Source organism: Hemitrygon akajei, chromosome 1 (genome assembly GCF_048418815.1).
Source record: "Hemitrygon akajei chromosome 1, sHemAka1.3, whole genome shotgun sequence".
Taxonomy (NCBI): Eukaryota; Metazoa; Chordata; class Chondrichthyes; order Myliobatiformes; family Dasyatidae; genus Hemitrygon; species Hemitrygon akajei.
This window is the reverse complement of record NC_133124.1, coordinates 202,646,772-202,664,418: the sequence shown is the minus strand read 5'-3', so window position 1 is coordinate 202,664,418 and position 17,647 is coordinate 202,646,772. Positions and strand designations below refer to the sequence as shown.

The following is a 17,647-nucleotide window of genomic DNA, read 5'->3' as shown; positions in this document are numbered from 1 at the left end:
CTGGGGGAAACCCATGTGGTCCCAAAGAATGAGCAAAGCCTATATAAACAACACCAGAGATCAGAACTAAGCCTAGGTCACTGAAGCTGTAAAGAATCAACAGCCCTAATTACTCTGCCTCTATGGCCTCTTTAACTTTCTGTGAAAAAGAACAAAGCCTTCAGTTACACTTAACATATAGTAGGGCCAGATGGCATTCACTGGGGGTTTGCCACTTGTCATGTTCTGTTTTGTTGTGCTCTGTGTTGATCTGCCGAGCATTGTGGGCATGCTACATTGCCACTGCAATGCGTGGAAACACTTGTGGGCTGCCCATCGCACATCCTCAGGTGTATTGGTTGTTAAAGCAAATGACTCATTTCACTGGATGTTTCCATGTGCACGTGATAAATAAAACTAAATTTGAATCACCTTCCATGCTCGCAAGCAACAGGGGAATCCACTCTGCCCAATCAAACTTCAAACTTTCCTAATTGCAATGATCTTCAAAACTCAGTAAATTGAATTAATGGTGTCTCTATTTGCGTATCCTAAATGGTTGTCCTGCAGCTTATGCACATCAAATGTTGCCTCCTTCCATGTGCCTACATCTAATTATAGCTGCATACCTCAGATTTCCTTCAATTCCCATGTATTTATTTATGTTCCTCTTACATGCTTTTTAAAGATTTTCACTGCAACCATTCCCATTAGCAATGAAGTCTATTTTATCAGAATTTTCTGAGCAATAGATCTAACATTGCTGATTATGACTATGAATATAACTAATGTAGAAATATGACTCCTGACAAAAAAAACTTTTTCTTTCTGTATCTATATTCAAAGTTCAAAGTAAATTTATTATCAAATTACATATATGTCACCAAGACTTCCGTAATGGAATCTCTGTCAAGAGATTTACTTTCTCTTTTGGAGAAAGTTATCCAAGTCTGATCAGTTTTTGGTGATACATTTAACCTCACAGTTCTGATATTCTTTAACCTATTTAGTTATTCCATTTTTATTCTTTATTGCATTTTTAAGATTGAATGGACAGAGAATATAGAACAAAGGGGATATAATTTCGGGATAATAAGTCAAACAGAGATTAAGTTTAGCCTCCAACCTGCTGGCATGAATATCGATTTCTCTTTCTGGATGAAAAGAACCCTCCCTTCCTCTATTCCCCACTTGACCTTTTACCTTTGCTCACCTGCCCATGACTTCCCCCTGGGTCCCCTCCTCCTTCCTATGGTCCATCCTCCACCCCTATCAGATTCCTTCTTCTCCAGCCCTTGACCTTTCCCATCCACCTGGCCTCAACCATCACCTTCCAGCCAGACTCTTTCCCCTCCGCCCACCTTTTAAATCTGGTGTCTTCCTGCTTCCTTTTCAGTCCATTCTTGGCCCAAAAAGTTGGCTGTTTATTCAATTCCATAGATGCTGCCTAACCTGCTGAGTTCCTCCATCATTTTGCTTGTGTTGCTGAGGTTTACAAACTCTGCCTCACAGAGTTGTGATATTGTGTCACTAAATAGGTTAAAGGACATGCTAGTTTTTGAACTTCCGGTGAACCTGCTTGAGCAGAGCTGCTGGGGAGGGAGCTTTAAGATTTAGGTTTAGTTATTGATAAAGAACTGGTAACATATTTCCAAATCAGGATGATGTGTAACTCTGAAGGGAACCTGCAGGTGGTGGTGTTAGCACACAGCCAGTGCTTTTGTGTTGTAGAGGTCTTGGGTTTGTGGGGTGCTGTCGGAGCAGTATGGATGAGTAGCTGCTGTATGTTAGGAGATGATACACACTACAGCCAAAGTAGTTGGTGGGGTACCTCTTATGTGAGCTGCTATTGACCTGGAGCTCTTTGATAGTCATTGGAGACACACCTATCCAGGCATGTGAGGAGTATTCTGTTACCCTGCTGATTATGTATGAAGATGGTGAAAGGGCTTAAGAGTGTAGGGAAAAGAGTCACCCTTTTAGTTATGTCTTGTAGCCATAGTATTTGTTTGATTGGTCTAGTTATTCTTCTGGATAGTGGTGATAGTAGGGTGATGACAGTGAGAGATTTGGTGATGGTAATACTATTGAATGTCAAGAGTTAGACTCTTTATTGATCAAGATGGGTTACTCCTGGTTCTTCAGTTTTGCAAATGTTACTGGCCACTTACTGAATATAATCTGGGCAGCAGGCAGGGACTGCTTCATTTTATTGAAGAGTTGAGAGTTAACATAGTGAAATCCTTAGCAAACATCCCCACTTCTGAATCAAAAGCATTGCAATCTGGTCAAGAAAGTGAGGTTCAGGCAACTTCGATGAGCCACAACTCTATTGAACAGCCCAGCAGACTTGAGGATTGTGACCTTCTTCTGTTCTTTGTCCTTCTGTTTTTATATCTCCTTCACCATTTGTATTGCATGCAGACTAGCATCGTAAATCTATGTTGTTATTTTAAATAGTTAATTGAAATTAACTAATCATCATATCCTGGTTTTGCAGTATTCTGTGCAGTGGGAGAACAATCCAGTACAGGTTTATTAAATATGAACATACAGTATAACATCTCCCAACTTTAATGGATAGTAATGAATGTTCTTACACATCATTTCTTGATTTTACTTTGTCCAATATCTTCATTGGTCACTTTCCCTATAATGGTCCTGTTACTGCCTTTATCTTAAGGCATATTAATTCCTGCTCCACAGTCGCTTCAGCCTTATTGACAGCCATTATTTTCCATAAGAACAAATTTGAAATTCTGGGTGGAGTCTCAATCCACTGAAGACTCATTGCCTTGGAGTCTACTCCTGTCTTTGACAAATTCATGGTGTTACCCGTTGAATCTCTGCAGTCCTTCACCACCTCCACACCTTCAAACCTCTTTCTGATTTTCTCTTCACCATCTTCTATAATTTATATATAATTTATTCTGTATGTTGCCTGATATCTAAGAACCTGTAATGCTGCTGCAACGAAGGTTTTCACTGTATCTGCACCTCTCTGTACTTGTGCACATGGCAATAAACTCAGTTCGGCTTGATCCTCACCTGTCTTTACCCTCATACTCCTCTTCTGCTAAACATTACAATCTTGTTCTCATCATTTCTACCAGCTTTAATTTCTTCCACAGAATTTATTTCTCCTGTCACCTCTCTCAACTTTTCTAACATTCGCACAGCCCAATTAATTTTGTTTGATGAACATCATTCAACCTGTTTTAAGTTTTCCAGAGTTTTATGTAATAGTCAATCAATAAGTTGTGAAATTTGTAGTATATCACAAAATTAACTGAATCATTTTAAACTATTAAGGTGGATTTAGCAAAAGATTGGTGGAAGCTATGCAGCAAGGCAGAATGGCAGAAGTCCAATCAAACCATGTCCTGTTAGATAATCAGAGTGTGGACAGTAGGAGGCTCCGCCACCTTTTTCTTCATCCCAAATGACTGAAATCTGTTTATGAAAATTTATTGTCAGAAGACATTAAATTTCTAGCTAGGAATTATCTACTTGTCTGCTTTAACAGGGCATTTATTTCTGGCTTAGTGTATACAGAATCCTGCTTGACACTTCAGTGTCTGGGTCGGGTTTACTCTCTGCCAAAATATCAAGTCCTCTTGGCTGAATAGTAATTTGTAATCATTTTAGTTCAGTCTTTGTTTTGGTTCAAGAGAGTAGGCATCCTGCTGTGTTTCTGAAGAAATAGTCTCCTGGGGCATGTGGCTCATTTCTGAGAATTTGTGAAGAAATTGGGGGAGTAATATATATGAGAAGTAATACTCCCAACATAGCACATGGAATGAACATGCAAGTATATTATTGGTTCACCAACTCTCATAGTCTACTCTCTACACCCATGACTGCGTGGCAAGGCACAGCTCAAACACTGTCTATAAATTTGCTGAACCATTGTTGGCAGAATCTCAGATGATGATGAAGGGGCTTACAGGAGCGAGATATATCAGCTAATTCATTGGTGTCATAGCAATGACTTTGTACTTAACGTCAGTAAGATCAAAGGCCGGATTGTGGACTTCAAAAAGGGTAAGATGAAGGAACACACACCAATCCTCAGAAGGATGAGTGAGCAACTTCAAGCTCCTGAGTGTTAATATCTCTGAGGATCTCACCTGGTCCCAACATATCGATGGAGTCATAAAGGCAGCAAGACTGTGGCTATATTTCATTAGGAGTTTGAGGAAATTTGTTATGTCACCAAAACTCAAAAATTTCTACAGATGTACTGAGGAGAGCATTCTGACTGACTGCATCACCATCTGATATGGGGGTGGGGCTATTGCACAGGATCAATGTAAACTGCAGAGAGTTGTAAAATTAATCAGTTCCATCCTGGGTACTAGCCTCCATCGTATCCAACAGATCTTCAAGGAGTGGTGCTCAAAAAGGCAGCATCCATTATTAAGGACACCAATCACCCAGGATATGTCCTCTTCTTAATGTTACTATCAGGAAGGAGGTACAGAAGCCGCAAGGCACACACTCAACGATTCAGGACAGCTTCTTCCTCTCTGCCATCTGATTTCTGAATGGACAATGAACCCATGAACGCTACCTTACTTATTTTTTATATCCATTTTTGCACAACTTATTTAACTTAACTGTTTGATATACATTAATACATACTGTGATTCATTTTTTTCTACATTATCATGTATTGCATTATACTGCTGCCACAAAGTTAACAAATTTCACAGAATTTCCCAGTGATTTTAAAGCTGATTCTGATAGAGAATTAATGCATGAAATGAAAAGTTCATGTACAAATGGAATAGACTCGCAGAAAAATTATTTTCATTGATATATTATTTAGAACAAACGATATCACCACGGGTGTTCTTATAGTTCTGTATTAATGTGTTGAAATTGCATTGCTTTTTGTGAGTGTTGAATTTGCCTCCAAAAGAGCTCTGTGCTATTTTAGGGACCTATGGGTTTGGTCCATTGCATTACGTATGACCTTTTAAAGACATGAAATTTTAACAGGATAGAAATGGCCAACTCAGGGCAATGGATCAAAAGGACACTGACATATTTAGAGCTGCAACATAAAGCAATGAACAGCTGGAATAGATCTAATTGACAAACAGTTGTGCATGCGAGAAGGTATGGTTGATAATCAGGAAGTAGCAGATCAAACAGGTTGAAATGTTTGCTTCACGTTATACAAGTATATGTAATAGTATTTGTATGGTTGCTTGGTAACACACTCTTATCATGAAGTCAAAAAAGGTCATGGGACACTGTCAAGCATGTTCTTCAGTGGAAATGCTCTGATTACAGTCGCACAAGTGGCTGTTCAAGATCTCAAAGCTTCCCAAAGAGTTCCACCAGCATTATGTTCAGTATTCTTTCTTCAAACAAAAATACCAAAATGGATATTAACCAGTCATTCAACTACTTGTGACATTGTCCTGTGTTCATGATAGTTGTTGTTAATAATAATAATAATAATAATAATAATACTTTATTGATCCCAAGTGGGAAATACTTTCGTTACGGCAGCAACATTTAAAAACACACTTAGCAGTGTGAAGACTTTAACTAATTACAGAACAATAATATACACAATAATAGTGTACCAATGTGCAAAAATAATGTATGAAATAATAAAACAGAGACCACTGCACTATGATGTGTGTTCAGAGATGAACAGTTGTAAATGCTTATTGCATTTGGTAAGAAAGATTTTCTGTAACAATCTTTCTGACAGCAGAGCTGAAGGAGTCTGCTCAAAAAGGTGCTCTATTGCTTATTCAGTAGGTTATGAAGAGGATGTGAGAGATTGACCATAATGGATAACAGTTTGTTAGTGAGCTCGCCACCACCAACTCAAAAGAGTACGGGTTGTAGTCAAGGACAGTTCCAGCCTTTCTGATGAGATTATTCAGTACGCTTGCAACACCAGCACCGACGCTGCTCCCCCAACAGAAAGCAGCAAAGAAGACTGCACTCGCTGTAACAGACTGGTAAAAGATCTAAAAAATGTGAGGAACAATAACATGTATGGGCCACTCGTGCTCTTTTGCTATTCAGTGAGATTAACATTTTTTGCAAGTGAAGGGAATTCCGAATACCAAGAGGCATTTACAAAGAAAGAAGAAAAAAAATCAATTATAGGAAAGACATCATTATGTTGGAAAGGGTGCAGAAAATATTTACCAAGATGCTGCCAGGACTTGAGCGTGTGAGTTATAGGGAGAGGAATGGGTAAGCTAGAACTTTATTCCTTGGAACGTAGGAGATTGAAGGGTGACCTTATAGATGTGTATGAAATCATGAGTTGTATAGATAGGGTGAATGCACACAGTTTTTTTTCCCAGGGAAGGGGTAAACTAGTGTGCATAGTTTTAAGGTGTGAGGTAAAATGAATCTGAGGGACAACTTCTTCACCCAGAGGGTGTTGCGTGTATGGAATGAGCTGCCAGAGGAAGTGCATAAAGCAAGTCAAATAATACACATAAGATATTTGGATCAGAGTCAGAATAAAGTTAGTTATCACCATTTTATCTGACATGAAATTTGATGTTTTGCAGTAGCAGTACAGAGCATAAACAGAAACCACTATCAGTTACAAAATAAATAAACAATGCAAAACAGAAAGGGATAATGAGGTAGTGTTGGGGGTTCAATGATGTTCAGATGATTTAGAGGGAAATGGGCCAATGGAACTTGCTTCGTGGGTACCAGAGTTGGCATGGAGGAGATGGCCCTCTGTTGGTTTTTAAGCTCCCCAAATGTATGATAATGTGGCTGATATTTTATCTCAGTGCCACTTTTCTGCATAAGACCAATATCACAGATTCTGTCAACGTATAAAACAAATCCACTAACATTCATCAGACCATAAGATACTGGAGCAGAATTAGGCCATTTGCTCCATCGAGTCTGCTCCGCCATTTTATCATAGCTGATCCAATTTTCCTCTCAGTACCAATCTTCTGCCTTTATGTCCTGACCAATCAAGAATCTATCAATCTTTTCTGTAAATATACATAAAGACTTGGCTTCCATAGCTGCCTGTGGCAAGGAATTCCACAGATTCACTACTCTCTGGCTAAAGAAATTCCTCCTCATCTGTGTTCTAACAAGATGCCCCTCTATTCTAAGGCAGTGCCCTCTGGTTTAGACTCTCCCATCATAGGAAACATCCTCTCCACATCTACTCTATTAAGGCCTTTCAACATTCAATATGCTTCAATGATGCTACCCCTCATTCTTCTGAATTCTAGTGAATACAGGCCCAGAGCCATCGAACACTCTTCATATGACAAGGCATTCAATCCTGGAATCATTTTTGTGAACCTCCTTTGAACCCTCTCCAGTTTCAGCACATCCTTTGTAAGATAAGGGGCCCAAACCTACTCACAATACTCTGAGTGAGACCTGACCAGTGCTTTCCAAAGTCTCAACATTACATCCTTGCTTTTATACCCTAATCCTCTTGAAATGAATGCTAACATTGCATTTGCCTTCCTCACCACAGATTAAATCTACAAGTTAACCTTTAGGGAATCCTGCTACTTCTTTGCCCATTCTCCTAATCTGTTGAAGTCCTTCTGTAGCCTCTCTACTACTTCAAAACTACCTGCCCCTCAACCTATCTTCATATTGTCTGCAAACTTTGCAACAAAACCATCAATTCCATTATCCAAATCATTAACAGAAAACATAAAAAGAATTGGTCCCAACACAGACCCCTGTGGAACGCCACCAGTCACTGGCAGACAATCAGAAAAGGCTCCCTTTATTCCCACCCTTTGCCCCTTGCCAATCAGTCACTGCTTTATCTATGCTAAAATCATTCCAAAAATACCATGGGCTTGTAGCTTGTTAAGCAGCCACATGTATACCACCTGTGGACCACACCTCATATGGTCTTCTGAAAATCCAAGTACACAACATCAGCTTGTTATTTCTTCAAAGAATTCCAACAGATTTGTTAGGCAAGAATTTTCCTTGAGCAAACCAGGCTGACTATAGCCTATTTTATCATGTGACTCTAAATGCCCTGAGACTCATCCTAAATAATTGACTCCAACATCTTCCCAACCACAGAGGTCAGACTAACTGGGCTATAATTTCCTTTCTTCTGCCTCTCTCCCATCTCGAAGAGTGGAGTGACATTAGCAATTTTCCAGTCTTCTGGAATTATTCTAGAGTTTAGTGATTCTTGGAAGGTCATTACTAATGCCTCCACAATGTCTTCAGCCACCTCTTTCAGAGCCCTGGATTGTACACCATCTGGTCTGGGTGACTTATCTACCTTCAGACCTTTCAGTTTCCCAGGAGCCTTCTCTCCAGTTATGGTAACTTCACACACTTCATGACCCCTGATGCCTGGAACTTCCACCATACTGCTAGTGTCTTCCACAGTGAAGACTGTTGCAAAACACTTTATCAGTTTGCCCGCCATTTCCATGTCCCCCATTACTACTTCTCCAGCATAGTTTTCCAATGGACCGATATCCACTCTTGCACTCTTTTACACTTTATATACCTGAAGAAACTTTTGGTATCCTCCTTAATATTATTGTCTAGCTTACTTTCGTTTTCCGTCTTTATCTTCTTAATGACATTTTTAGTTGCCCTCTGTTGGTTTTTAAGCTCCCCAATCCTCTAACTTCTCACTAATTTTTATTCTATTATCTTGGCTTTTGTGTTGGCTTTGACTTCTTTTGTTAGTCATGGCTGTGTAAACTTGCCTTTAGAATACTCCTTCCTCTTTGGGAAGTTTATATCCTGTGCCTTCTGAATTGCTTCCAGAAATTCCAGCCATTGCTGCTCCACTGTCATCTTTTCTAATCAATTCTGGCCAACTCCTCTTCCATATCTCTGTAATTCTCTTTACTCCACTGTAATACTGATAAATCTAACTTTAGCTTCTTCTCAAATTTCAGGGTGAAATTGATCATATTATTATCACTTGCCCCTAAAGGTTCTTTTACTTTATGCTCTCTAATAATTTCTGGTTTATTGCACAACACCTAAACCAGAATAGCTGATCCCTTGGTGAGCTCAACCACGAGGTGCTCTAAAAAGCCATCTCATAGGCATTATTAAAACTCTCCCTCTTGGAGTCCAACGCCAACCTAATTTTCCCAATTTACCTGCATATTGAAATCCCCCATGACTATTGTAACATTGCCCCTTTGGCATGCATTTTCTATCTCCCATTGTAATTTGCTGACCACATTCTTACTACTGTTTGAGGGTCTGTAATAAACACACATCAGGGTCTTTTTACCCTTGCAGTTCCTCAGCTCCATCCACAATGATTTAACACCTTCCAACCCTATGTAACCTCTTTCTAATGATTTGATTTCAATTTTTACCAACAGAACAACGCCGCAGCCACCTGCCTTCCTGCCTGTCCTTTCGATACAATGTGCATCCCTGGACATTAAACTCCCAGATATAATCTTCTTTCGGTTGTGATTTAGGGATGCCTACAACATCATACATGCCAACCTGCAACTGTACAACTGTCTATCTTATTTGACTGTGTGCAATCAAATGTAACACCTTCTGTCCTTTATTCATCCTTTTTGATTTTGTCCACATTTTGCTTTGCAACTCATCCTGTTGACTGCAATTTTGCTCTATCAACAGTCTCTCCTCACTACACATTGCCTCAGTTTTTAAACCAGCTACGTCATCTTCTGCACTATCATTGACCTTTCCTACAATTTTTCTTGCATTGAAATAAACACAGCTCAGGACACGAGTCACACCATACTCAACCTTTTGATTCCTAACTTCATCTGAGGTCTTAGCAACCACAACTTCTCCATTAACTGTTCTGGCTCTCTGGTTCCCATTGCCTGCACTCTATTTTAACCCGCACCGTGGAGCATCCTTCCTGCTCGGATCAGAATCAGAACCAGGTTTATTATCACCGGCATGTGATGTGAAATTCGTTAACTTAGCAACAACAGTACAATGCAATGCATATCTAGCAGAGAAAAGAAAACAATAATAAATAAACAAGTAAAGAAGGAGCATTGTAAGAAAGGTGGATGAGCTTAAAGTGTGGATTGATACCTGGAATTATGATGTTGTAGCTATTAGTGAAACATGGTTGCAGGAAGGGTGTGATTGGCAACTAAATATTCCTGGATTTAGTTGCTTCAGGTGTGATAGAGTAGGAGGGGCCAGAGGAGGAGGTGTTGCATTGCTTGTCCGAGAAAATCTTATGGCGGTGCTTTGGAAGGATAGATTACAGAGCTCCTCTAGGGAGGCTATTTGGGTGGAATTGAGGAATGGGAAAGGTGTAGTAACACTGATAGGAGTGTATTATAGGCCACCTAATGGGGAGCGTGAGTTGGAAGAGCAAATGTGTAAGGAGATAGCAGATATTTGTAGTAAACACAAGGTGGTGATTGTGGGAGATTTTAATTTTCCACACATAGATTGGGAAGCTCATTCTGTAAAAGGGCTGGATGGTTTAGAGTTTGTGAAATGTGTGCAGGATAGCTTTTTGCAACAATACATAGAAGTACCGACTAGAGATGGGGCAGTGTTGGATCTCCTGTTAGGGAATGCGATAGGTCAGCTGACAGATGTATGTGTTGGGGAGCACTTCGGGTCCAGTGATCACAATAGCATTAGCTTCAATATAATTATGGAGAAGGACAGGACTGGACCTAGAGTTGAGATTTTTGATTGGAGAAAGGCTAACTTTGAGGAGATGCGCAGGGATTTAGAGAGAGTGGAATGGGTCAAGTTGTTTTATGGGAAGGATGTAATAGAGAAATGGAGGTCATTTAAGGGTGAAATTATGAGGGTACAGAATCTTTATGTTCCTGTTCGGTTGAAAGGAAAGGTTAAAGGTTTGAAAGCGCCATGGTTTTCAAGGGATATTAGAAACTTGGTTCGAAAAAAGAGGGATGTCTACAATAGATATAGGCAGCATGGAGTAAAGGAATTGCTCGAGGAATATAAAGAATGTAAAAGGAAACTTAAGAAAGAGATTAGAAAAGCTAAAAGAAGTTACGAGTTTGGTTTGGCAAATAAGGTGGAAGTAAATCCGAAAGGCTTCTACAGTTATATTAAAAGCAAGAGGATAGTGAGGGATAAAATTGGTCCCTTAGAGAATCAGGGTGGTCAGCTATGTGTGGAGCCGAGGGAGATGGGAGAGATTTTGAACGATTTCTTCTCTTCGGTATTCACTAAGGAGAAGGATATTGAATGGTGTAAGGTGTGGGAAACAAGTAAGGAAGTTATGGAACCTATGACAATTAAAGAGGTGGAAGTACTGGCGCATTTAAGAAATTTAAAAGTGGATAAATCTCCGGGTCCTGACCGGATATTCCCCAGGACCTTGAGGGAAGTTTGTGTAGAGATAGCAGGAGCTCTGACGGAGATCTTTCAGATGTCATTAGAAACAGGGATTGTGCCGGAGGATTGGCGTATTGCTCATGTGGTTCCATTGTTTAAAAAGGGTTCTAGAAGTAAGCCTGGCAATTATAGACCTGTCAGTTTGACATCAGTGGTGGGTAAATTAATGGAAAGTATTCTTAGAGATAGTATTTATAATTATCTGGATAGACAGGATCTGATTAGGAGTAGCCAGCATGGATTTGTGCGTGGAAGGTCATGTTTGACAAACCTTCTTGAATTTTTTGAAGTAGTTACGAGGAATGTTGACGAGGGTAAGGCAGTGGATGTAGTCTATATGGACTTCAGCAAGGCCTTTGACAAAGTTCCACATGGAAGGTTAGTTAAGAAGGTTCAGTCGTTAGGTATTAATGCTGGAGTAATAAAATGGATTCAACAGTGGCTAGATGGGAGATGCCAGAGAGTAGTGGTGGATAATTGTTTATCGGGATGGAGGCCGGTGACTAGCGGGGTGCCTCAGGGATCTGTTTTGGGTCCAATGTTGTTTGTAATATACATAAATGATCTGGATGATGGGGTGGTAAATTGGATTAGTAAGTATGCTGATGATACTAAGGTAGGAGGTGTTGTGGATAATGAGGTGGGTTTTCAAAGCTTGCAGGGAGATTTATGCCGGTTAGAACAATGGGCTGAACGTTGGCAGATGGAGTTTAATGCTGAGAAGTGTGAGGTTCTACATTTTGGCAGGAATAATCCAAATAGAACATACAGGGTAAATGGTAGGGCATTGAGGAATGCAGTGGAACAGAGAGATCTAGGAATAACAGTGCATAGTTCCCTGAAGGTGGAGTCTCATGTTGATAGGGTGGTGAAGAAGGCTTTTGGAACGCTGGCCTTTATAAATCAGAGCATTGAGTACAGAAGTTGGGATGTAATGTTAAAATTGTACAAGGCATTGGTAAGGCCAAATTTGGAATATTGTGTACAGTTCTGGTCACCGAATTATAGGAAAGATATCAATAAATTAGAGAGAGTGCAGAGACGATTTACTAGGATGTTACCAGGGTTTCAGCACTTAAGTTACAGAGAAAGGTTGAACAAGTTAGGTCTCTATTCATTGGAGCGTAGAAGGTTGAGGGGGGATTTGATCGAGGTATTTAAAATGTTGAGAGGGATAGATAGAGTTGACGTGAATAGGCTGTTTCCATTGAGAGTAGGGGAGATTCAAACGAGAGGACATGATTTGAGAGTTAGGGGGCAAAAGTTTAAGGGAAACACGAGGGGGTATTTCTTTACTCAGAGAGTGATAGCTGTGTGGAATGAGCTTCCTGTAGAAGTAGTAGAGGCCAGTTCAGTTGTGTCATTTAAGGTAAAATTGGATAGGTATATGGATAGGAAAGGAGTGGAGGGTTATGGGCTGAGTGCGGGTAGGTGGGACTAGGTGAGATTAAGAGTTCGGCATGGACTAGGAGGGCCGGAATGGCCTGTTTCCGTGCTGTGATTGTTATATGGTTATATGGTTATAAATCAATTATGTGTATTGAATAGATATTTTTAAATGTGCAAAACAGAAATACTGTATATTAAAAAAAGGTGAGGTAGTGTCCAAAGATTCAATCCCTATTTAGGAATCAGATGGCAGAGGAGAAGAAGCTGTTCCTGAATTGCTGAGTGTGTGCCTTCAGGCTTCTGTGCCTCCTATCTGATGGTAATAGCGAGTAAAGGGCATGCCCTGGGTGTTGGAGGTCCTTAATAATGGACGCTGCCTTTCTGAGACACTGTTCCCTGAAGATGTCCTGGGTACTTTGTAGGCTAGTGCCCAAGATGGAGCTGACTAGATTTGCAACCTCCTGCAGCTTGTTTCATCCTGTGCAGTAGCCCCTCCATACCAGACAGTGATGCAGCCTGTCAGAATGCTCTCCACAGTACAACTATATATAAGTTTTTGAGTGTATTTGTTGACATGCCAAATCTCTTCAAACTCCTAATAAAGTGTAGCCACTGTCTTGCCTTCTTTATAACTACAACGATATGCTATGAAGAAAGAGGCATATTAGTCCCCCTCCTGTTCAGGTGCAAGACATCCCTTCTGTACAGGTCTTACCTTCTCTGGAAGAGAGCCCAATAATCCAGAAATTTTATGCCCTCCTTCCAACACTAACTTCTTCACCACATATTAAACTGTATAATCTTCCCAGTTCTGCCCTCACTGGCCCATGGCATGGGTACCAATCCTGAGATCACAACCCTTGTGGTCCTGCCTTTTAACTTAGCACCTAACTCCCTACGCAGAACCTCATCATTCATCCTACCCGTGTCACTGGTACCTACCTGGAGCAAGATTTCTGACTGTTCACACCTCCACTTAAGAATGCTGAGGACTCGATCCAAGATATCCTGGATCTTGGCACCTGGAAGGCAACATACTGCCCTGGAATCTCGTTTTCACCCACAGAACATGCTGTCTGTTCCCCTAACTAATGGATCTCCTATCACCACAGCATGCCTATTCTCCCCCCTTCCCTTCTGAATCACAGAGCCAGACACCCAACCACTGTGACTTTCCTGTTAGGTCAACCACAACCCCCAGCAATATCCAAAGTTGTGGAGAGGGATGGCCACAGGGGTACTATGCACTGGCTCCTTGACCCCTTTCCCCTTCCTGACTGTCACCCAATTTCCTGTGTCCTGCACCTTGGGTGTAACTACTTCTCTGTATGTCCTATCTATCACCACTTCAACCATCAGAATGATCCAGAGTTTATCAACTTCCAGCTTCAACTCCTTAAAGCAGATTGTTAGAAGCTGCAGCTGGATACACTTCTCCCAGCTGTAGCATCAGGGACACTGCAGTTCTCTCTGACTTCCCACATCCCACAAGAGAAGAATTCCTCTATCCTGGCTGGCATCTCTACTGTCCTAGCTGAGCAGATATAAAGAAAGGAAGGAAGGAAGGAAAAAAAATCTTCACCTTGAGCTTTTCTTTACTTTCTCTGACTGAAGTCTCTCTTCGTTGAAGCCTCAAAGAGCTAAAGCCTCCAGATCACCACTCTAACTCTGTTCATTTAAATGATGGCCACTGCGCTTACCCATGCCTTCCCCTCATTAGCTCTGTTAATTAATTCCAAACATGGATTGGTCGCTGGTCAAAGCTCCATTTTGCTGTAGTGACCTGCTGCTCCCTTTTGTACTCGGGTAGTGGACCTGAGTGAAATCCCTTCCTCTCAAAACTTCTGATGTCTGGATTGGTTGCTGCTCAATGCTCTATTACCAAAAAATATATATTGTGTGGCTGAATGAAAGTGAGCCTGTTAAGATTGTTGTTATTACCTTCCTAGTCCTTTTTCGTAAAATTCCAAAATACTCTTCCTTTTCATCTCCATTCTGAGCAGTTTACCCTCTATTATGAGACTATGACCCCTGCTCTTGACAAGTTAGCCAAGAGTTACATTATCCTTGCATCTACCTTTTCAGTAAGATCATGTCACACATGGGACTCATGCGCTTAACCTTTCAATAAGATAAAACTGCCATCTCAGGAATGAACCTGATAAACCTGGCCAAATATCAAGTTTGTACTTAGAAAGCCTCTTCAATGTCATAAAATATCCAAAGGCATTGATTATACTTTGATTGTCATGGGGTGGTGATTAGACTTTCTTGTTGGTGAAGGTCATTGCTTGTACTGATGTGGTTACTTGTCGCCTGTAAGCATACATGAATACTGTTTGAGCCTTACATCACACAGGCATTGACTGTTTCATTTTTTAAGGTGTTGCAAATTGACAAACATCACTGAACGTTGATGTCAGCACAATGGCCCAGCTGGGCAATGCACAGTTACAACTAATAGGGTTGCTGCTGCCTCACACTCTAGTCATCTAGATTCAATCCTGACCTCCAGTGTTGTCTGCGTGCAGTTTGCGCGTTCACCATCAACTGCTTGGGTTTCCCCCTGGTGTTCTTGATTCCTTTCTCGTGACAAAAAGGAAGTGTCTTATTGAAGTTGTTTCATAGAATTTATGGGAATGTGGGGAGAATATGTTACGCAAAAAAAAAAAGGAGGAATGGGGCTAGTCAGTGAGCTGGCATAGACTTAATGGGCTGAGTGACCTCTTTCTAAGATGTAATGAAATATAGAAATCCCCATAAATAACATGAAAGAAGTTGGTAAAGCAAATAAAGAGGCTTGGGCATAGGATGTGCTTACATTCTTGGATACACTAGAATAGGTGGTATAGTGAACAATGAAGAAGGTTATTAAAAGTTACAGAGGGATCTTGATCAGCTGTGCAGTTGGTCCAAAGAATGGCAAATAGAGTTTAATTTGGATAAGTATGAGATGCTGTGTTTTGGAAAGTCAAATCCAGGTAGGACTTCCACAGTGAATGACAGGGTCCTGGAGAGTATTACAGAACAGAAAGATTTAGAGACCTGTGAGTACAAGTACAAGGTTGCCTAAAAATTAAAACACAGGTAGACAAAATAATGAAGGAGGTTTTCGGCACTCTGTTCTTCATAATTCACGGCTTTGAGTATTAAAGGTGCTGAGTCATTGTGTGGATGCACAAGGCACTGGCGAGGCCTCACATGGAGGATTATTTTCTGTTTTTTGCCCTGCTATAGGAAAGATGCCATTGCCAGGCTATGATTTTATTCCTTGAACACAGGAGACTGAGAGGTGATCATATAGTGGTGTATAAAATCATGAGGGTCACAGACAGGGTGAATGCACTCAATATTTTTCCCAGGGTTAGGAAATCAAGACTCAAGTAGGCTTTGGCTTCAGGTAGGAGGGAACTTGAGGGACATTTTGTTTTACTCAATGAGTGGTATTTATATTGAATGAATTGCCAGAGCTGGTGCCTGATGGGGTGGTTTGAAATACTCAAACCACCCCATCTGGCACCAACAATCATTCCACAGTCAAAGTCACCTAGATCACATTTTTCCCCATTCTGATATTTGGTGTGAACAACAATTGAACCCTTGATCATGTCTGCATTCTTTTTTGCATAAAGCTGCTGCCACATGATTGCTGACTAGATATTTGTATTAACAAGCAGGTGTACAGATGTACCTAATAAAGTGGCTACTCTGTATATATTTCACAGGCTGTAAAACAATTTGGGATACTCTGAAGTGGTGAGAACCTTCCTTTTCCCTACTTGACTCTGACTGGATTTCCCTGCTTAGTATTTGTTTAATATTGACCTGTATGTCCTTTGGGACTTTCCACACACTTGCAATTCCATTTTACAAAGATACAAGGCTGAGACTAATTAAGCAAGCACATCCAGTAATATACTTTGGTATGGTTTGTGTCTCATTACAAGAAGTCAGCGGCCTCATTCAAAGGGACACAGAAAATTGCAAATTTCAGAACAGTGCCAATACAATATTCCAAGAGTATGAAGGGATTAATTCCCTATGTACCTTGGTTTTAGGAAAGATAGATAAAGTCCAGATATTGTACAGGGAGGAGTGAAATGGAGAAAGTCTTAGCTAATTCACTTGGCACATTTGAATAAAACTAGATTTCTCTTTTATTTGGAAATTATATATAATAAAACATAAAGAAATTCACAAATCTGATCCAGGAAAATTCTTCACTGTTGGAGAGGTTTCAAGGATGAATGAGCTGATAGTCCAGACAGAATGGACATATATGATGGAAAGATGAGTGGGCAAGTGCACATCAAATAAATGGTGTGAAAATTGTTACTGTGAACCACCTTTCTCCCTGCTCCAGGAAAATTGACTGTAATAATACAAAAGAGGAAGATAAAAGTTCAACTTGTAGTTCCTTCAATGTGAAAGGGATTTCATCACTTTATTTCTGCAGAAGAAAAATCCTGTAATAGGTTAAATTAAACTTAAGGTTTCAAAGTAAACTACTTTACTCACACAGTGGACGGTTGTGATGGTGACAGAACTGGAAATGAAGCTAAGACCATCATTCATGCTGACCTGCAAGAATACCTTTCTGAAAGAAAACAGAAGATATTACATGAAACTCTTGACAGGATCCAAGAAGAAGATGAAAGCATTATTTTTTTTTAGTCCATGAGCTTTGATTATTCATCGTGTTATAGGGGTGTGGGCACTATTGACAAGACTATCATTAATAGTCTTTAGGAACAATTTTACCCCTCCATTTCTGAATGGACCTTGAACACATGAACTTTACCTAGTTTGCTCTCTTATTGCATTACTTATTTATTTTGTACTTGTTTCTTACTGTAACAAAACAACAAATTTCTCAACACATATCAGCGATAATAAACCTGATTCTGATTCTCATTCTAAT

General features: G+C 40.3%; 1 protein-coding gene across 2 annotated transcripts in view; it reads right to left on the bottom strand.

Annotated features, from left to right (window-relative positions):
• LOC140734677 (anthrax toxin receptor 1-like) overlaps positions 1-17,647 on the bottom strand; it is a 258,361-nt gene that overhangs the window by 103,947 nt on the left and 136,767 nt on the right. For both annotated transcript variants that reach the window (XM_073058962.1, XM_073058970.1), the window contains exon 12: positions 17,245-17,323. In XM_073058962.1, coding sequence (XP_072915063.1) covers positions 17,245-17,323 — 79 coding nt within the window. The remainder of the gene's footprint in view (positions 1-17,244; positions 17,324-17,647) is intronic.